Source organism: Camelus dromedarius, chromosome X (assembly GCF_036321535.1).
Source record: "Camelus dromedarius isolate mCamDro1 chromosome X, mCamDro1.pat, whole genome shotgun sequence".
Taxonomy (NCBI): Eukaryota; Metazoa; Chordata; class Mammalia; order Artiodactyla; family Camelidae; genus Camelus; species Camelus dromedarius.
In genome coordinates this window covers 33,851,004-33,874,640 of record NC_087472.1, presented here as the reverse complement: position 1 = coordinate 33,874,640, position 23,637 = coordinate 33,851,004, and the positions used below count along the sequence as shown (strand labels likewise).

General features: G+C 33.9%; 1 protein-coding gene across 2 annotated transcripts in view; it reads left to right on the top strand.

The window, feature by feature from the left end:
• Positions 1–23,637, top strand: part of RBM41 (RNA binding motif protein 41) — a 57,060-nt gene that overhangs the window by 18,553 nt on the left and 14,870 nt on the right. For both annotated transcript variants that reach the window (XM_031445715.2, XM_010987752.3), the window contains one exon: positions 14,150–14,553. In XM_031445715.2, coding sequence (XP_031301575.1) covers positions 14,150–14,553 — 404 coding nt within the window. The remainder of the gene's footprint in view (positions 1–14,149; positions 14,554–23,637) is intronic.

Here is a 23,637-nt window from a genome sequence, read left to right as displayed (position 1 = left end):
ATGAAAGTCTGTACTCTTGGTCGTGGCATTTGTATATGTGATTTGAAAAGATTTTTTTAGTTTGTTAAGCGTGATTTTACTATATCTTGAGATAACTTTTTTGGTGTGTGTAATACATATCCCATTTTCTAACCTTAAATCAGTGGGAAAACAGCATATATTATCTCTAGAAATATACTTCCTCTGAAATCTTAAACTGTAGTATTCTATTCTTGACCACAACCTTTCTCTTATCCTTCTGGCTCTCACAACTCTATTACACCCATTATACCATTTCTTCAACCCTGTTGAAATCTCCAGTTCCTTGACCTTTTTATTTTCTCCCAATCTGTCATCCCCTTCCTGTCTCTTCTTCTACATCTCAGACTCTATCATCCATTATTTACCCAAGTTCTTGCCACTGAATCATTCTCCTTACTTCCTTGTCTGTATACCATGCCCATCCAGTAAATCCTCAACCCTGAATCAGTCCAACCAGTTGTCTTCTTTATTTCTGCATGAGCACTACTAGAGAAAAATCATATAATTTTGTTGATTAGTGCCTCTACAAACTTCTCATCTCTGGTATTGTCTAGAGCCTTCTTCGTTGTTCAGCAGTCTATCTCTTAGTCCCTGGTCAGCTCTCTATTTCATTCCTTATAAATGCTATTTTGGATCTTCATTACTCTTTCCTGTCCTACTGCTTCATTATTTTTAGCAGATAGTCTTCTTTCCTGTTTCAAAAGAAACACTGCCATCAATAAGAACCTTCATCCACTTTCTGCTTGACTCTCTGCTAACTTCCATATCCCAGCTCTCATTTTCTTCCATCTCAATTCAGTGCTAGGGATATCCTTCCTGCCTAAGGTTAGTCTTTATACCTCTGTGCTGGATCTTGTCCCCCTCATCTCCCCAGGGACCTCAGTCAGTTATCCCCAATATTGTTCCTTTCCTTTCAAGATTTTAACATGATTTGCACCATTTACCAGTTTCCATGGTGTACATACTCCTACCATGAACTCTTTAAAAAATGATAAAAACAAAAAATGCCCTTCAGTTGTTTAGCTATGTGAACAATGTTTATATTCTCTCACTTCACTATATACCATAATAAGTAGCAGTGGTTGAAAAAATGAAATATAAAAATTAAGTCCTAAAAAGATAGGATTAAGTACATATGTTAATAGTTTTTTGGTATCCAAATGGGAAAGCATTTTTTTAAATATTTAATGAAAATTTGTAAACACACAGGAAATTTGAAAGAATTTTGTCATAAACGCTCATTACATCAATGGCTAGATTCTACCATTAATATTTTACTTTATCACATCTGTCTATCCCTGTATCCATCTATCAAACCATCTTACTTTATTGACGTATCTTAAATAGATTGCCAATGTAAATACATGTCTCCCTAAATATTTCAGTATGCATATTGTTAACTAGAATTAAATATTTACATTTTTTTTCTTTTGATGTAAAATTTGCATACAATGAATGCATAATCTTAACTATTCATTTGCTTACTTTTGACCAATGTATACATCTTTGTAGTGATGGTTTGGTAAATGTTTAACAGAAAAAAGACTCTGATTTGTATTATGTGCCAGTTTTCATGATGTACATATTCCCACCATGGCCAGTTTCAAACTACCAAAATGTTATCACTGAACATGAAGTTGGGAAGAGATGCACACAATCATTGGACCATGTTCAGCACACCACTGAATCTGAGTAACTTAACCCTTATTAACACATGGAAGATTACCATCACCTCAGAAGGTTCCATCATACTTCTCAATAATTCCCACTCCACTTTCCTAGAGGCAACTTGTGTTTTGATTTATTTCCACTATAGATTAGTTTTGTCTGTTCTAGAACTCCACAAAACTAAAACCATACACTATGTATTCTTTGTGTAAGGCTTCTTTAACTCAGCATAATGTTTCTGAGATTCATTCATACTGTGTATATCAATAAGTTTTCCTTCTGTCTACAAAAAAAAATTTCTTAGAAGAGTTTTCCAAAATTATTGCATTATTTTTCTATTGCTGCTGTAACAAATAACTACAAATCTAATGGCTTAGGATAACAGAAATTTGTCCTCTCACGGTAGCTGGAAGTCTGAAATCAAGGTGTTGGCAGGGCCATGCTCTTTCTGAAGGTTCTAGAAGAGGATCCTTCCTTGTCTCTTCTAGCTTCTGGTGATTTCCAGCATTCCTTGGTGTTGCAGGTGCATCATTCCAATCTCTGCCTCTGTCATCACTTAAGTCTTTCTGTGTGTCTATGTCTCTGTGTCTTCGTATAACCTTCTTATAAGGACACTAGTCTTTGGATTTAGGGCCTGCCCTAATCCAGTATGACCTCATCTTAACTAATTACATCTGCAAAGACCCTATTTCCAAATAAAGTCACATTTAGAGGCTCTGGATGGGCAAGAATTTTGAAGGTACGCTGTTCAACCCAGTATAATCAGCCCTCTCCACAAATTCATGTCTCACCTGCAAAATATATATCCTGTCACAACATCCCCTAAAATCTTAACCTATTTCAGTGTGGTCCAAGTCCCAAATCTCATCTAAATATCAACTCACAAAGTCCAAAATCTCATTATCTAAAGCATCTAAATCAGGGTCAATGAGGCTCTGGATGTTCCATTCTAAGGCAAAATTCTTCTCTGTCCAGAAACCTATGAAACTAGACAAGTTGTCTGCTTCCAAAATATAATGGTGAAATGGGCACAGGGCAGGCATTCCCATTCTGAAAGGGTGAAAAAGAAGGAATAAAGGGGTTACTGGTCTAAAGGAAGTTAGCAGCCCAGCCGGGCAAATTCCTTTAGGTTTCAAGGCCTAAGAGTAATGCTCTGGGCTTAATGCTCTGTTCTCTGGCCCCTAGGGGTAGCCTTGCTCTCTGCACCTTCTGGGATAGCCCCACCATCTAAGCCTACCAGAGCAGCCACAGCCCCACCCTCTCTGGCTTTTTGCATTTGCGGCTTCATTTTACCTTCCTTCATTTTACTATGTCTCTGTTACTTTTACACCAGGCTGGCACTGTTTCTGCTGGTATAAAGTCCTTAAAAATCTTGTCAGTCTCTTATGTATGTTAGGAGATCCACATGTTAGATATGAGGGTTCTCCACAGATCCTTTCTGGATAACCCCTCCTCTGCTTCTCTGTTCCTGGCTTCTGCTGAGATGGTTTATTGGATACATGAGTCGTATACCTAATCTCTTCCATGAAAGTTTGTCCAGCCACACCACTGGCGCTTTTTCCAGAGCACACTATCTAGACAGTCTGAGAATTCTCCAGATCATCAAGTGCTGGTTCCTTTTTAAACAGATCCTCCCTCAATTTATCTCTCTCCTCTCTCATTTTATTATAAACATCACTGGGAAACCAGACTGCATTGCATCCTCCACACTTTGTTTAAAAATCTCCTCAGCTAAATATCTAAGTTCGTCATTTATATTATACTTTCCACCCAACAGCAGAACTCAATTCAGCCAAGTTTCTGCCACTTTATGGCAATGATCACGTTTCTTATAGTGTCCAATAACATGTTCATCATTTCCTTCTAAGACCTTAACAGAAGCACTTTTAATATTCATATATCTAGCAAAATTTTGTTCTTGATGATATATGTATTCTCTAAGATGATAGAAGCTTTCTCTAATGTCCTCTTTACTTTCGTCTAAGCACTCACCAGAACCACTATTAACATCCATATTTCTATCAACAGTCTCTTCCAGGTAACTAGCCTTTGCTATCAGGCACCTCAAAAAGTCTTCCAGCCTCTACCCATTACCCAATTCCAAAGCCACTTCCACAGCTTTAGGTATTAGTTTCCTAGAGCTTTTGTAACAATATGCCACAGACTGGATGGCTTAAAACAACAGAAATTTATTCTTTCACAGTTCTGGAGGCTGTGAAGGCGAACCTATTCCATGCCTCTCTCCTACCTAGTGATTGCTGGCAATCCTTGGTGTGTAAATGCTTCACTCCAATTCTGCTCCTATCATCATATGATATTCTTCTTCTGTGTCTCTCTGTCTTCACAATGGCCTTCTTAAAAAGACCCCAGTCATTGGATTTAGGGCCTACTCTAATCCATTATGACCTCATCTTAACTAATTAAATATGCAAATACCCTATTTCCAAATAAGATTACATTCTGAGGTTCCAGATGAGCATGAATTTGGAAGGGATAATGAAATGGATCAAGGCAAAGAGTGCTTAACACATAAGTTCAGTCAGATCAAGAAATCAAACGTTGCTGATACTCCAGAAGTCCCTGTATGCCCTTTAGAAATCACAACCCCCTGCCCATCAGATATAAACACTGTCCTGGCTTGTGGTAATAATTTCTATTCATGTCTTTATATTTTTACGACTCATACATCCAGCACTAAACAGTATTCAGTTTTGCCAGTTTTTAAGCACTATATAAATGAATTGTACTATATGTATTCTGTTGGGTCTTTCTTTTCCACTTAACATTATATTTGTGATTCATCCATATTGCAATGTGTAGCCATAGTTAATTCATCTTCATTGCAGTATTGTATTCCTTTATCTGAACATACCAACATTTTATCTATTCTACGGAGGTCAGACATGTGAGTTGTTTCCTTTTATGGGGGTATAAGTATCAGTACTGCTACTGTGGTCATTCTTGTGCATTTATCCTGGGATACATGTGCAGGAGTTTCTCAGAGTATATATCTAGGAGTGGAATTGAAGGGTGAAGAGTTCATACATCTTCAGCTTTAATAGATGTAAGCTCTTTTCTGAAGGGATTTTCCCAAGTTAAAATTCCACCAACCATGTGTGAGGGTTCATGTTGCTCCATATCCTTGTCCACACTGGTATTGTCAGATGCTAATCTGATAAATTACTTATAATTCATTGTATTCTTTTTCCCCTTTCTTAATCATTGATATTCATTTATATTACTTTTTATTTTCTTGATCTTTAGTAAAGTGTTATTTTCCTCAACCTTCTATTTTGAAAAAATTTAAACATGGATAAAAATTGGAAGAATAGTACATCCATACCCTTCACCTACATTTCACAACTGTTGGTGCCACATTTGCTTAATGTCTTTCTTTGCCTACATGAGAATGTTGTATGTGTGTGTATATGTGTGGTTTGTTTATTGCTAAGCTATTTGAAAGTCAGTTTCAGACATTTACAGATTTTACTTCTAAATACTTCATTTCCTAAGAACACGAACATTCTCCTATGTAATCACAGTATTATTGATCACTCTTAAAGTATTGAACATTGTTATACTATTATAATATTATCTAACATACAGCTTGTAATTAGATTTCTAAATTTTAAATCCAGGATGCAATCCGGGATCACATTATATTTAGTTTGGTTTAGAACAAACAATTCCCCAGTCTTTTGTGTATGTGTCTGTCTGTCTGTCATTCAGGACATTAATGTTTTTCAGAAGTCCAGGTCTATGTTATTTTTTTCTTTGTGATTTTAATTTTATTTTATTGATATCTAATGATGTTGGAAATCTTCTCAGACATTTATTGAGCATTTGGATAGCCTCCTTTGTGAAATGGCTATTCAGTTCTTTTGACCATTTAGCAAATGTAGAAATGTCTGTTTCCTGTCTGAATGTCTTTCCATCTGCTTGTATCTATGTCCAGATACAGTCTTGTTTCAGAGATCACTTTAGTATGTATCAAAGTAATAGTTCAGCCCCAAAGCCCTAGGATATGGCAGATCTCAGTGATTACTACTTACCTTCAGTACTGCTATGGAGAAGAGAGGGCTAGAAAAGTGTTGTGGTTGTATATCATGAATATTCTATCTCCAAATTTCATCTCTAATCTTACATGCATTTCTTACAAATTTGTACAAGTTCTTTATCATTGTGGATACTTGCTCTTTGTTGGTTATATGTGTTGAAAATGTCTATTCCCATTCTGTTGCTTATCATTTCCCTGCCTTTATGGTATTTTTTGATGAATAAAAGTTCTTTATTTTTATCTAGTAAAATATATTGATTTTTCCTTTCTACTTAGTGCTTTTTTGTGCTTGATTTATAAATCCTTCCCTAAGTGAGCTCAGGAAGATATTGTTCTTTATTTTAAAAGCTTTATTTTTTCCTTTCACATTTAACTCTTTAATCCACCTGGAATTGATTTATGTATATGATGTGAAGTAAGGATTCCACTTTCTTATTTTTTTTCCACATAGATAACCCTCTATACCGATACCCATATATTGAAAATGTGACCCCTGCATTGTTATTGTACTGCTAGCTCTGTCATATATCAGGTATTCATACGAGCATGGGTGTTCTTCTGGGTTCTTCTGATCCTGTGATGTTTTTGACTGTTACAGAATCAATAGCACACAGTTTAGCTTTTTAGCCTTGATATCTAGTACAGTGGGAGAACAAATCCTTCCACCTTATTCTTCTTCAAAAGGGTTTTGTCTACTTTTGACACTTTGCTCTTCCATGGAAATTTCAGAGTCAGCTTCTCAAGTTCCACATACAGACACACACACACACACACACACACACACACACACACTTACTCTCTCTCTCTATGTTAATTTGATTGACAGTCCATCAAGTAGATCAATTAAGGACAATTGACATGTTTATAATATGAATCTTCAAATTAAAATATGGTATATCTTTTTATTCATTTAATTGTTCTTTAATGTCTTTCAGTATAGTTTGTTTTCTATTTCTTCTAACATTTTGTGAAACTGAATAGTTTCTTTCTTAATTTTTGAACAGATTTATTGAGATATGTAACTTACATATGATGAAATTCACCTCTTGTGTTCAGTTAGGTGCTTTTCTAGTAAATTTATTGAATTCTGCAATCATTACTACATCCAATTTTGGAACATTTCCATCACTCTGCAAAATTCCCTTGAGCCCATTTGTGGTAAATCACTCCCATTTCTACTCTAAAACTTCTGTCAGTATAAATTTGTCATTATTAGATATGTCATGTAAATGAAATCTTATAATATGTGATCTTTAAAATTTTGCTTCTATCAGGTAACATAATATTTTTGACATTTGTTCATGTGTAGCATGTATCAGCAATTCATTCCTTTTTATTACTAAATAATTTTCCATTATATAGGTATACCATATTTTCTTTATTCCTTCGCCACATAATGACATTAGGTTATTTCCACTTTGGGGCTATTGTGAATAATGCTATAAACATTCATGTCCAAGTTTTTGTGTAGCTATGTTTTCATTTCTCTTGAGTGAGTGGAATTTCTGGGTCATTTGATAACTCTATGTATGGCCTTTTGAGGAACTGTGAAACTGTTTTCCAATGTGGATGCACCATCTTACTTTCTCATCAGTGATGCCTGATCATTCCTACTTTTCTACATCCTTGTCAACACTTGTTGCATATTTTTTATTCAGCTATTCTTGTGCGTGTGTACTGATATCTCATTGTAGTTTTAATTAGAATTTCTGTAATAACAAATAATCTTGGTACTTTTTCATGTGTTTATTAGCCATTCATTTGTCTTTTTTGATGAAATGTCCATTCAAGTCTCTTACCCATTTTTTGATTGGGTTGTTTGTTTTCTTAGTAATGAGTGGTAAGTTTTTTATATATTCTGAATACAAGTCCTTTACAAGATACATGATTTGCAGATGTTTTCTTCCAGTCTGTATTTTTAAATTTTCTTAATGGTTTCTTTTGAGGCACAAATATTTTTAATTTTAATAAAGTTCAATTTATCAACTTGTACTTTTATGACTTGTGCTTTTGGTGTCATATCTAAGAAATCTTTGCCGAATTCACAGAAATGTATTCTCCTATGTGTTCTTATAGAACATTTGTAGTTTTAGCCTTTACAATTAGATCTGTTATCCATTTTGAGTTAATTTTTATGTATGAGATGGAGGGTCCAAGTTCATATTTTTCTATATGGATATCCAATTGTCCCAGCATTGTTTATTGTAAAGATTATTTTTTCTCCATTGAATTGTCTTGCCACCTTTGTAGAAAAATCAGTTGACCATAGATGTATTTATTTCTGGGCACTTATTTTGGTTCCATTGAACTGTATACCTATATATACATATGCCTATATATATGCCTATACTTATGCTCTGAATCTCTTTACCTTTATAGTAAGTTTTGGAATCGGGTAGTGTAACTCTTCCAACTTTGTTTCTCTTTCTCAAAATTGCTTTTGTTATTCTAGGTCCTTTGTATTTCCATGTAAATTTTAGAAGCAGCTTGTCAATTTTTCTAGAAAAAGCCTGCTGGAATTTTATAGGATTGTGTTGAGTCTGTAATTAAATTTGGGGAAAATTGCCATTTTAATAATATTGAATATTCTAAACCATGAACATGAAATGTCTCTTCCTTTATTTAGATTTTCTATAATTTATTTCAGCAATGTTTTGTAATTTTCATTTCATGTATATTATACTTTTATTTATTTCTAAATATTTTATTTCATTTTGATGTGAGTAGAATTGTTTTCTTATTTCATTTACTGATTGTTGCATGTAAATATATAGAAATATAGTTGTATAGCCATTTTATATTCTGTGACTAAACTCTTATTAGTTCTAGTAGTTCCAGTGCATGCCTTAGGATTTTCTACATAGAAAATCATGTTGCCTATAAATAAAGATAGTTAACTTCTTCCTTTTCCATCTGGATGTCTTGTTTTTGTTTTTGTTTTGTTTTGTTTTGCCTGTTTGAATTCTTTAAAACCTTCAGTACAATGTTGAAGTGTGAGAACAGACATCTTTGCCTTGTTCCCAATCTTAGTGAGAAAACATTCAGTTTTTAACCATTAACTATGATCTTAGCTCTAGGATTTTTGTGCATGCTCTTCAGCAGAATACTACTTTCTTATGGATGCTGTAACTAATTACCATGAACTTAATTTGCTTAAAGCAAGATGGAATTTTTCTCTCATAGTTCTAGAGGTCAGAAGTCCTAAAATCAAGATGTCCATAGGGCTGCATACCTTTTAGAGTTCTCTAGGGGAGCCTTTTCCAGCTTCTGGAATCCATCTGCATTCCTTGGCTCATGGCCCCTTCCTCACATTACTCCAACCTCTACTTCCATCTGACTATCTCTAACCCTTTTTCCTCCTTCTTATAAGGATCCTTGTAATTACATTGGGTCCACTGCATGATTAGTAACTTAATCACATCTGTTGAGTCCTTTTTGCCATGTAACATTTTCACAGATTCCAGGGGTTAGGATGTAAGACCTCTTTGGGGTGTCATTATTCACCTGACCCCATGCAAGTTGAGGAAGTTCCCTCCTATTCCTAGTTATTTGAGGATTTTTAAAAAATCACTAATGGGTGTTGAATTTTGTTTACTGCTTTTTCTGTACCTACTGTAGTGATCATGTGGTTTAAAGTTTTAATCTGTTAATATGATGTCCTTATAAATTGATTTTTAGATGTTAAGCCAATCTTTCATTCCTAGGATAAATCCACTTACAAGTATATAATCATAATCATTTTTATATGTTGCTAGATTAGTCTTGCTAATATTTTGTTAAGGATTTTTATGTCTGTTCGTAAGGGATATTGGTCTGTGGTCTTCTTTGCTTGTAATGCCTTTCTTTAGCTTTGGCTTCAGTATAATAATGACATCATAGAATAAGTTGGAAAATATTCCCTCCTTTATTTTCTGAAAGTGTTTATGCAGGACGGATATTATCTCTTTAATATTTGATAGAATTCAGCAATGAAGCCATCTGGACTTGGACTTTGGGGGTAGTGTGTTGGTTACTAATTCAGTCTCTTTACTTATTATAGGTTTTTCGTCTGTTCTCTTTCTTCTTGAGACTGCTTTGGTAATCTGTATCTTCCTATGAATTTGTACATTCATCTAAGCTTTCTAATTTGTTGGCCTAAAGTTATATGTAATATTCCCTTTTAATTGTTTCCATTTCTATAGGGTCAGTAATGATGCCTCCTCTTTAATTCCTGATTTTAGTCATTTTTGTCTTCTCTCTTATTTTCTTGGTTGGTCTAGCTAAGGGTTTGCCATTTTGTTAACCTTTTCAAAGAACCGGCTTTTGGTTTTATTGATTTTCCCCATTTTTTCTGTTTTCTATTGCACTGATTTATTCCCTAATCTATATTATTTTCTTTCTTCTCCTCGCTTTGTGTTTTGTTTGCTCTTTTTCTAGTTTCCTAAGTTGGAAGCTCAGGTTATAGATTTGAAACCATTCTTCTTTTCTGATACAAGTGTTTAAAGCTCTGAGCATTGTTTTATCTGTATCCATAAATGTTATGTTATACTTTCATTTTCATTTAGTTCAAATTATTCTAAAATTTCCTTTGGAAGTTCTTTGACCTGTGGATTATTTAGAAGTGTGTTGTTTAATTTCCAAATATTTGGGTTTTCCCAGATTTCTTCCAGTAGTGGATCTCTAATATAATTCCATGCAGTCAGAGAAATACTTTGTATGATTTCAAACTTTAACAATTTTTTTGAAACATACTGCCTCCTTGGGGCCCTCACTCCAATATCAGGGTGTTAGATTACCTCACTTTCTGTAAGTCTTCTCTCAAATGTCACCTTCTCAGTGAGACCTACCCGGACCAACATTAAAATTGCAACCAGGACTGCTACCACCTCCTAGCCCTTCCAATTACCCTTTAGCTTCTGTATTTTTTTCTTTTTAATAGCACTAATAACCTTCTAGCATACCATATAATTCACTTAGTTCTATATAGATAGGGATGTTTCTTTTATTCATTGATGTATCCCCAGAACCTAGAATAGTACCTGGGATCATAACAGTCACTGAATAAATATTTTTGAGTATATACATTAGTGTATTCACCTACTTGGCCATACATAGCTGAAATTTGTTCTCTTTCATTGGAGTATAGTATTTCATTATATAAACTTACTACAATTTTATAATTGATTTTTCTTAGATGCACATTAATATTTTCCTAGTTTCAGTCTATTATAAATAGCACTGATCTAAGTTTTCTTATTATAGTATCCTGGTGCACGCATGCCCAAATTTCTTTAGGGTATATATGTTGGAGTGGAATTGATGGGTCATGTTATGAACATGTTTTTTGCATTAATAGATGTAATAGTGATTTGCCTTGTGGCTGCACATTCTTAGCAGCAATATATGAGGACTTCATTTGCTCTACAGTCTCACTGACCTGTGGTATTGGTATTCTTTTTTATTTTTTGCCAATATGGCATTCCCTTCTTAATTAGCATTTCCCTGCATTCTAATACTGAGTATATGTTTGCATATATTTATTAGCCAACGTATTTCCTCTTTTGTGAGGCACTTTTTCAATCTTTTGTCCATTTTCCTAATGATTGTGTTATTTATCAGTTGTACAGCAAATATCTTTACCAATTCTGAAACTTTTCTCTTTATGATATTTTTGTTGAAGCTTTTAATTTTAATGTAGTTGAATTTGTCAATATATTCCTTAATGGCTAATGCCTTTTGACTCTTAAGAAATCCTTTCATAAATATCCTTATACCTTGCTGATGGAAATGCGGAATATTACAATTCCTACAGAGTGGAATTTAACAATATATAGAAAAATTACATACACATTTGCCCTTTATCTCAGCAATGCCACTTCTTGGAATCTATTTCAAAGATATACTTGAAAAATACAAAATCCTGTATTCACAAGGCTGTTTGTCAGGTCATTATTCACAATAGCGAAAAAGATTAGAAACAATGCCAGGGTGCATCAGTAGGGGAGTAGTTGAAAAAACTATTATACATCCACACAATGGAGTCCTATGCAGCTGTAAGAAGGAAGGAGAAGAGCTCTATACATTAATATGGAGTTATCACCAAGATATATTGTTAAGTGCAAAAAAGTAAGTTGTAGAACAGTGTTTATAGTAAGTTACCACTTATGTAGGAGATGGATGTAATGAATTTTATACATGTGTGTTTGTGCCTATTTGCTTATATTTCAAAAAAGAAACAATGGAACCATAAAGCCAAAACCTAATAAAAATTACTATTTATGGGGAAGGAAAGGAATGGAATGAATGGGATAGAGATGGAAGTGAGACTTCTATGAAGGTACTGTATATAAGAGTTGACACTTTAGACCCATGTAAATGTTTTGTGTGATTTAAAAATTAATCAAAAAGGAAAAAAATCAATCCCTAAAATTTATAAACAGCCTGAAACAAATCAACCTAACTATGAATAAAGTTGGTAACATAACTGTACAGAGAAAATAATTGTTTAAAGTGACTTTAAAACAATATTTGTATATTCCTAATGGAATATATTTTAAGGGCAAAAGTAACTGCAAAGAAATATAAAACTATATTTAGTAGTTTTATTCTTGATAGATTAGTATTGTTATTGACATTTAAAAATTCTATATATTGTATGAAAAAGCTAATAAATAATTTTGTTAATATCATTAGGAACCAATATCTTAAGCATATGTGAAAAGAGATATAAGTTTAAAATAAAGGAGTTTGAGTAAAAAATCTTATAATCTTACATATGAAGTGGAAATACTAGTATTAATTTATGATTTATTTTTCTCATAAAAATTTTCTTAGGTTTGTCCACTGAAAAGCCCTAGAAGCAACAACTCAACATTTGTGAACACACCTAGCAACACATTATGGTTTCTAAACATTATTTTCCACTAACAGGAACCATGAGTCCTTAGAGAAATATTCCGGGTTTAAGTCAGGAAATATGCAAGATGAACTTGAGACGTCTTGCTGTGCCAGAAAACTATTAAGCAATACAGGAGCCAATTTGAGGGGACTTTCACTGATCCTCAGTGGGATAATTTGACCAATAAAAGTAATAATGACTACATTTAATTGAAACACATCAAATATATGAAAATACATGTCTCACAATTATTCTAAAAATAATCATTGGACACTGTTAAAAGTACCAACTCATTACGATCATAGTTGATAAATAATGGTTAAAAAAAATCAAGCATTTATCCTGCCTTTCCTGTATAAACTGTATATAGGTAAACCAAATAGTTGATGATGGTAAGTCCATTATAGAATTCCAGATAATAAATACAAAAGAAATAATAAGCACAAAATAAATAATAGAATAAGGGAAGCTTTGTTTTACAGTTCTTAATAAATTAATGGATTTAGGCAATGGTCATCAATGAATGTAAAGCCCACTAGGTGAAATGTGAATGAGAAGACATAATGGCAGGATCAGACTAATACCACCTTAATCCACTGATCAAGTTCAGCATCACTAAAAATGGAACCACCAAACATTATATGCCTTATAATATGATGTAATAGGAAGTATGCACCTATATATGGAGGATTCTTGCCTAAAAATACTAAATATGAATCTGATCAAGCCTCTATATCAGCACTATCCAATGCAACTTTCTACAATGGTGTAAGTGGTCTTTATCTATTCTGCCCAATATGGTACCACTAACCACTTTCCTAGTTTAACTGAGGAACTGGCATTTAAAAATTAATTTAAATAGGCTCATGTGGCCAGTGGCCACATGATAGCCTAGCTCTACGTTTAACTGCCAATTTGTAAGAAATAGAGGGGATTGAGGAACAAGTTAAATAATATCATGAGGAACAACGAGTCAAATCCATTTGTTCTATGAACAAATGATATGGTTTCTCTAATAAATCATTGGAATGGGGGACAATGGGTTGGAGGCGTTGGAAAGAAGGAGAGCTGTTAAAAAAAAAAAGAGGTTTAAACCAATGGCCGGTTTAGATCCTGAATCAAGTGAAAAAATATATATCTTTGAGAAAATCAGGGCCATTTGAATGAACTCAGTAGTAGATAATACTAAGGAATTGTCATTAATTTTGTGAAGTGTGATAATCCCATACTAGTTACAGTTTTCAAATGTCTTTATCACTTAGGTGCATGTACTTGCATGACCCTGAGAGTGAGCACCTCCTTAAATTTTGTACCACAGGTTCCTCACTTGCCTCATCATAGTCCTAGCCTTGCCTAAAATGTGCTGTAATAACATAGCTATATATTATTGTCATTTTTCGCAGGTTGTAAACACCTGTCCCAGCAGAGTTTCTATATCTGAGATCCAAGATTTAATTTTTATTAATTTGTCAAAAGTTGTATTGGTAGGCTTTGTAGAACTTCCCTATCTCTTTGTCTTGATCCAGATGAACCCCAAAAGAAGAACAAAGGTGATCCCATGAACAACCTGGAAAGTTTTTACCAAGAGATGATAATGAAAAAACGTCTTGAAGAGTTCCAACTAATGAGAGGTGAACCCTTTGCTTCCCACTCACTGGTCTCAGCTACGTCAGTGGGAGATAGTGGCACAGCTGAGAACCCGTCATTACTCCAGGACAAGGGAAAACAGGCAGCACAGGGTAAAGGTCCCAGTCTCCATGTGGCAAAAGTTATTGATAATTCACCTGAGCAGTGTTGGACTGGGCCTAAGAAGCTGACGCAGCCAATAGAATTTGTCCCAGAAGATGAGATCCAGAGAAATCGTTTGTCAGAGGAAGAGATCCGAAAAATTCCTATGTTTTCTTCATATAATCCAGGGGAGCCAAACAAGGTATAGGCCAAACCAAGAAAAAAATGGGTTGTTTTCATTTTTATTTTCCTCTACCTAAAGTAATACTTTTAAATTAGCTTTGATTATACCAAAGAATCATGATATAGTCACAGTGATTGTGTTTTTCCTTGACCTTGAATTCTCTGCTATATAAGTAGCTCTGACTATATAAGTAGCATATTTCCTATGATATTCTTTGTGGTTTTCTAAGTTCCTAAACTACCCTTAGAATTTTAAAGAAATCTTGATCAAATTCTAGTCCGTACCTACTAGAAACCCTCAATTGAAGGAAAAGTAACCTATAATTTCCTAGGCTAGTAATAAATCAAATAGTATTCCTAGGACCACCATGTCTGGTAGCCATGGTGCCTGGTTGTGAGTAAGGTTTATTGTTACCACATGAGTTTTCTCTTCAGAATGTTCCACCTGGCTTTCACATGACATGACACATGTTGCTGGTAGCTAAGCAGTAAAGTGAAAGCACAGGGCCTCTAAGCCTTGAGGAATTGGCAAATATCTAAGTAAAATTGTAAATAATCCTTGTTTTATTGATCAGATCATTACTTCACATTCATAATATATGTGATATTTTTTACATAATTACATCCAGAATTGAAAATTTCATTATGTCACCCAAAGAAGCAACACAAGCCCCTGGAGCATATACTTGGTTGTGTCTAATTTAAAAAACAAAACCAAAAAAATAATGTTAGCTTCTGGCTTTCCCTGAATTTTTAAAAAGGCGTTGCAAATGAAGGGTATTAAAGCAGTTTCCTTTGAGTGATTGCATTTCTAATATATTCTTGCTGTTCAAGGGTAGCTTGATTTTTATTTATTTTTTGTTATGAAATATTACTAATTATAAAAACTTACAGAGAAAAATACAGCAGGCACCTTTGTACCCAGCCAGCCATATTTATCAGTTCTTGACAGTTTCCAAATTTGCTTAATTTAAAAAAATAATAAAGCCTTATAGAAACACCTGAAGACTTTCCCATATCCCTCACCAGTCCTATTCCCCTTTCTCCTTTCCAGAGGTAACCACTATACTGAATTTGCTATTTATCATTCCCATGCATGTTTTTATATATTTACTATATATCAATATATTCATAAACAACATATAGTTTTACATATTTTTAAACTATATAGATGATATTATACTCTGTATATCCTTCTGAAACTTCCTTTTTTGACTCAATATACATGTGTTTGGAATTTATTTCTAATGATGTAAGGAACTAAGTAATATTTATTGTAGATATTTACTATAATTCATTTATCCATTCTCCTGAAGATTGTTTCTTTTTATTTTTTGTCATTACAGACAGTTCTGCAGCAAACATTATTGTACATATCTCCTGTTGCACATGTACAGGAGTTTCTCTAGGACAGTTTTTCAAACTTTAGATTACTGTTAGTAGGTCATAACCAGCAATTCTTTTTAAAGAAATGAAATAGAATAGAAAATATCAAAGTGCATTCCACACAGTAGTAAGGATAATTACTGTTTCTTGAAGATTTGTTTTATGTGTGTGTGTGATATGTGTGTGGGACAGAATATAAAATGCATTTCTTCCTATAGATCTCAGTCAAAAAAGCTGGAAAAATATTGCTCTATTGCAGTGATTCTCAAATGTTAGTGTGCACCAGAATCACCAGGAATGCTTGTTAAAACACAGATTGCTGGGCTCCACCCCCAGAATGTTTTAAGTAGTATATCTAGAGTAGGGCCTGAGAATTTGTATTTCCAACAAGTTGCCAGGTGATGCTGGTGATGCTGCTGGTCTGAGAGTGACATTATTAAGAATCACTGTTTTAGATTACATACGTAGGAGTGGAATTACTGTGATATAGGGTATGTATATCTTCACCTCCATGAGCAAGCAGAATTTCAGAAATCTCTTTCACATCTTTGCCAGACTTTGTAGTATTCTGCTTTTAATTTGTACCAGTCTAATGTCTTTGAAAGGTATCTCATTGTTTTAATTTGCAAGTTCCTGATTTCCAGTGAAGTTATGCATGTATTCATACATTTATTAGCCTTTCAGGAACCTTCTGTGAATTGCCTGTTCTGTTTCTTTGCCCATTATTTGCTTGTTTAGTTTTTCATATTATTTATAAATTTTATTTTTAAATTCTGGATTCAAACCCTTGCTGCACCCAGTGGGTAGCTTATATTTTTAACATTGTTTCTGATGTCTTTTGATATGCAGAAGTCTTTCATTTTAATGCAATTAAATCATCTTATTTGATGGTTTGTGCTTTTTGAGTCATTTTAAGGAAATTTTCCTACAATCTATAAGAAAAACACAAATAACCCAATAAAAATGGCCAGAAGATATGAACAGGCAATTCACAGGGGAGGAAACATGAATGGCGAATTAACTTATAAAGTCTCATTAGTAATCAAAGAAATGGAAAATGAAACTACAATGAGATATCATTTAATACCCAGGCTGTTGGCATACATTTCAAGGCTTGACAATGCCCAGTATTGGTGAACATATGGAACAACAAGAACTCTTAATAAACTATAATATACTACTGGGTGGATATAAAAAGTACAACTACTAGAACATTGTGACATATCTAGTAAAATGGAAGATGCTCATACACTATAAGTCAGTAATCCCACTTCTAGGTATCTGTCCTAGAGAAACTCTTACACATGAACATTAGGAGATGTTATAAGGATGTTCATTACAGCATTGTTTATAAACAACATGCATATTCATAAGCAGGAGAATGGATAAAGCATAATATATTCATAGAATACTATACAGAAGAGAAAATGAATGAAATAGAACTACAGGTATCAATGTGAGTGAAACTCACAAACATAATGTTGAATGAAAAAAGTTTGTTGCAGACTTCTGGTTTCAGCCAACATATAAAGTGCTTGAAGTCATCACTCCTGTCATACAATAAGAAGAACAGCTGAACAAACTAAAAATCAGTGACTTTTCTTGGACCATCAGAGATTGGAAGTCACAGAGCAAACTGCAATCCTGAAGTCTGGAGAGACAGGCAATTATAGAGAATCACAGCCCAGATCTGCTTATCAGGAGCAGAAAGCACTGGAGCCGTAAACTGGTAGGAACACTTAAGCAGTAACTTTGACAAATTGCAGGAGGCAGAGTATAGATTAGTGTTTGAGCAGCAAACTCATGATGGCCACAATGCCTCCAGGAACTCCACTATGTTCTCAATGTGAAGAGTCAAGAAAAAGTCTCCTGTTCTTGGTATGGCGAAGGCAAAAGTAATCATTTTGAAATACATACAGAGCTTCTACCTAAAGAGCTATCCAGCAAGTAAAACAACTTTACCAAAGCCTTCTCTAGTGTGGGAGAATGGAAATTATCCAACTCCAGTCTCCTCTAGCCTTACTGTCTCATCTAAGAGAGAGAGAGAATAAAAGCTGTGAAACACTTGTGAAGGTTACGGGCTGGGGGTACAGACATATTAACAGACTGAGAATTATAGGATTGCAGAATGTTTCCCCATACCCCACACCTTACTACCACATGAACAGGGCTTCAGTATAGTAACTGTGGATTACAGCTGAAAGCCCTGCAAGGCTCAGATTCTATTTAAGAAGTTTTTAGGCAGAGAAAAAAATGTAACAATGAGTGTGTATATGTCCATGAATAACTGAAAAATCGTGCTGAACACTGGTAAAAATAAAAAAAAAAAGAAGTTTTTAGGGAAACCCGAAGAAAACAGGGGAGACAAAAACAAGGATATTAGAGGAAATTTTTAAAAACCTCTAATACCTACAACTAGAATAAACATAAACACAGCCCAACCTTTGACTAGATTAACATAAAACCTCACACTAATGGCTTATTTACCTCAGTTTCTATTATGTTATACACCACGTCTGGTTTTCAACAAAAAAATAGTTAAGGCATGCTAAAAGAAAAACCAGTCTCAAGAGGTGACAAGCATCAGAACCAAACTCAGATGCAAAACAGGTTTTGAAATGATTGTATATATGGAATTTAAAATAACTATAATTAATATGTTAAAGAGTATACTAGAAATAGTATTCAATATGCAGGAACAGATGGATAATGTAAACAGATAGAAACTAAGAAAGAACCAGAAGAAGATGCTAGAAATCAAAAACACTATAACAGAAATGATGCCTTTGATAGACTTATCAGTAGACTGGATGCAGCGAAGGAAAGAATCAGTAAGCTTGAAGATATGTCAATAGAAACTTCCCAAACTGAAATGTAAAGACAAAAAAAGGGACTAAAAAAGTGTAACAGAATATCCAAGAACTATTGGACAATTTCAAAAGGTATGACATACACATTATTAGGAATACCAGAAGAAGAAAGGAACAGAAGAAATACTTGAATAAGAATGGCTGAGAATTTTTCAAAATTAATGACAGATACCAGACAACAGATCCAGCTTCCAAGCAAAGAACACCAAGTACGATAAATACCAAAACAAAACAAAAAACACCTAAGCATATCATGTTCAAACACAGAAAACCCAAGACCAGGAGAAAATCTTGAAAACAGCCAAACACTTTACCAATAGCGTAACAAAGATAAGAACTGATAATAATTACATTGGATTTCTCATCAGAAACCACATCAGAAGAGAGTGGTGTAAAATATTTAAAGTGATGAAAGAAAAAATACCCACCTGAAATTCTGTATCCAGGAAAAACAATCCTTCAAAAGTTAAGGAAAAATAAAGACTTCATCAAAAGAAGCAAAAACTGAGTGAATTTGTTGCCAGTAAACCTACCTTGCAAGAATTCTTTTTTAAGTTCTCCAAAGAGAAGAAAAATTATATAGGTCAGAAAATCAGATCTCTATTTAAAAAAAAAAAAAAAAAGGAAGAGCATAGGAGAAGGAATACATGAAGGTAAAATAATATTTTTTATTATTTTAAGTGATCTAAACAATCACTGTTCAAAGTAATAACAGCAATGTGGTAGGTAATCAGAGCATATGGATAAGTGAAGTGAATGGCAGGAATGTTATAACTGATGGAAGGAAGGAATTGTATTCGGTGTATATAACTGTTATAAGGTATCTGTACTATCTGTGAAGTGGTATAGTATGTGAGAGTGGACTTAGATTAATTGCAAATCTATATTGCAAACTCTACGGCAACCACTAAAAGTTATAAAAAGAAGTATAATTGATATGCTAAAAGAGAGGTGAAATGGAATATAACATGATACCCATTCTCTACAATCTTTTCCAGAAAGTAGAAGCAAAGGGAACACTTTCTGACTTACTTTAAGACCAGCCTTAACTTAATACCAAAACCAGATAAATACATTACAGTAAAGATTGCAGACCAGTATCTCTCATGAGCATAGATGCAAAAATCCTAAATACAGTAGTCCTCCATTATTTAGTGGGGATACATTCCAACACCCCCAGTGGATACCTTAAACCATGAATCATACTAAACCCTATAAATACTTTGGGTTTTTTCCTATACATACATACCTAAGGTAAAGTTTAATTTATGAATTAGGCACAGTAAGAGAATATCCAAATTTCCAGCATCACTGCTTTTGTGCTTTGTGGAAATTATTAAGTAAAATAAGGGATACTTGAACACAAGCACTGCAATACTGCAACAGTTGATCTGAAACCAAGATGTCTACTAAGTGACTAATGGAGTAGGTAGCATATACAGCATGAATATGCTGAGCAAAGGGATGTCCTGGGTGGTACAGAGCAGGATGGAGTGTGATAGTACAAGACTTCATCATGCTACTCAGAACATTGTACAATTTAAAACTTATATATTGTTTATTTCTGGAATTTTCCATTTAATACTTTCAGACCATGGTTGACCTTGGGTAACTGAAACCACAGAAAGTGAAACTGCAGATAAGGAGGGGGCTACTGTATTAGGAAAATGAAAATATTTGATCAAAATATTTGATTGAATAATTGAAATATTAAGAAATCAAGTCTAACAATGTATCAGAAAATTATATATCATAATCAAATGGAATTTGTTCCAAGTGTCCAAGTCTGATTGAACTTCTGAAAATCAATAATGTAATCTATCACATAAACAGACTAAAGAAGAAAAATCATATCATCATTTCAAATGATGTAGAAAAAGCATTTAACCAGATACAAACACCCATTAATGACAAAAACTCAACAAACTAGAAACAGAGGGGAACATCCTGAACTTAATAAAGAATATCTACAGAACCCTACAGCTAACATCATACTTAATGATGAAAAACTGGATGCTTTCCCCTCTGATCAGAAACACAGCAAGGATGTCCCCTCTCCCCACTTATTTTCAGTATTGTACTGGAAATGCTAGCTAGTGCAATAACACAAGAAAAGGAAGCAAAAAGCACACAGATTGGGAAAGAAAAAATGAAACTGTCTTTGTTCAAAGGTGACATGTATATCTATGTAGAAAATTCCAAACAATCAACAACATGAAACAACTCCTGGAACTAATGAGTATAGCAAGGTTGGAGGATATAAGATTTATATATAAAACTCAATTGCTTTCCTATATACCAAGAAATGAACAATTGAAATGAAAAACACAACACTCATTATAATAGCACCACAAAATAGTGAAATACTTAGGTACAAATCTAACAAAATATGTACAGGATCTATATGCAGAAAAATATAAAACACTGCTGAAATATTAAAGAAGATATAAATAAATGCAGAGATAGCCTGTGTTCATGGATTGTAAGACTTAATATTGTTAAGATATCAATTCTTCCTAAATTAATATGTAGATTCCACACAGTCCCAACAAAATCCCAGCAAGTTACTTTGTGGATATAGACAAACGAATTCCAAGTTTATGTGGAAAGACAAAAGATCCAGAATATTCAACACAATACTGAAGAAGAAGAACAAAGTTGGAGGACTGATATTACCCAACTTTAAGACTAATTATAATCTTTGGTTTAAAAAAAACATTGAGTAGAATAAAGACTCCAGAAATAGACTCATACAAATATAGTGAACTGACCTTTGATAAGGGAGCAAAGGCAGTTCAATGGAGAAAAGACAGTCTTTCAACAAATTGTGCTGGAACCCCTGGATATCCATATGCAAAAAAATTAATCTAGATACAGATCGTACATTCTTCAAAGTAATTAACTCAAAATGGATTATAAATCTAAATGTAAAACTATACTATAAAACTTTTAGAAGAAAACAGGAGAAAATCTAAGTGAACTTCTGTTTGGTGATGTACATACAGCAACATACATACAACACCAAAAGCATGATTTATGAGAGAAAAAAATTGATAAATCAGACTTTCTTAAAATTATAGACTTCCACTATGTGAAAGATGCTTTTTGTTTGTTTGTTTTTTTGGTTTGGGGAGGGTAACTAGGTTTCTTTATTTATTCATTTTAATGGAGGTGCTGGGAATTGAACCCAAGACCTCATGCATGCTAAGCATGCACTGTACCACTTGAGCTATACCCCACCCCCATGTGAAAGATGTTTTTATAAGAATCAAAAGACAAGCCACAGAAAACTTGTGCAAAACATGTATAATAAAGTACTTGTATCCATAAGAACTCCTAACACTCAACAGTAGTAAAACAAACTACCCAATTAAGAAATGGGCAAAAGAACAGACACCTGACCAAAGAAGTTATATACATGTCAATAAGCATATGGAAATGAGCTCATCATCACTTGTCAACAAGAAATTACAAAATAAACCAATAATGAGATGCCATTACACACCCATTAGAATGGCTAAAATTCACAATAAGATTGACAATACGAAATACTCTTGAGGATGCTGAGCAACAGGAACTCTTTCATTGCTGGTGAGAATACAAAATGGCACATCTTTGGAAGATAGTTTGACAGTCTGTTACAAGGCTAAATGTTGTTTTACCATACAGTCCAGTAATTGAACTCATTATTATTTACCCAATTGATTTGATAACTTATATTCATACGGAAACCAGCATGTGAATGTTAATAATAGTTTTATTCATAATTGCCAAAAACTGGAAGCTTTCAAGGTGTCCTTCAATAGATGAGTGGATACATTCACCTGTGCTACTTCTATATAATGAAATCTAATTAAGCAATAAAAAGAAATGAGCTGTCAAGCCACAGAAAGACATAGAGGGGCTATAAATGCATATTAATAAGTGAAGGAGGCCAGTTTGAAAAGACTACATCTTGTATGATTCCAATTATATGACATTCCAGAAAACACAAAACTGTAGAGACAGTAAATGATCAATGGTTGCCAAGAGTTTGAGGGGATTAAGGGAGAGGGAGGAATGGGTGAAGTACAGGGGATTTTTAAGGCAATATAAGTATTCTGTATGATACTATAATGGTGAATGCAAAAAATGCATCTGTCAAAACCTATAAAACAGCATGCAGAGTCACCTTTAATGTATACAGATATTTTAAAAAATTGTTTAGGAGGTTGAGGTGACCCTGGAAAGAATGCAGACTATGACATGAGAATCTGTTACAAATATATGACACAACCTGAATGAAGGTATGGATGAAATGGTGCTGACCTAAATATCTTTGGAAATGTGTGGAGTCCGGAAGACTAATGGCAACAGAACTGTACATAATCACTGTACCCTAGTTGATAACATTGTGTTCCATGGGGGTGCAGGTTAACAATTCTGTTACTGATATTCATATATAATGAAATGAAGCAATTAAGTAAATGGATGGTAGATGGTAGATGGTAGGAGCCAGGTTTTTCACTGTTGGGATTTACAGAAAAGCAAAGGGAGGAAACTAAAATGATCCATGTGATAAGGGTTTAAAGTTGGAGACAGTGTGAACTCATGTTTAACTTAATATAGATATAGATGGTTACACACTGAAATATTTACAGAAAAAGTGTATATACACAAGTTAGTGTAAACATAATTTTTTTCTCTGTCAGCTGAACGGGTCTAAATGAAATGACACTCCAATAGCAACAAACATGTTCCGCACCCAGATCTTAGTTTCTAATACCATTCTTTAATAAAAGGAGCCAGAATTCCTTAGAGAAATGGCTGATTCTAGTACTGGAGCAGAAAATATACAGAATGAACCT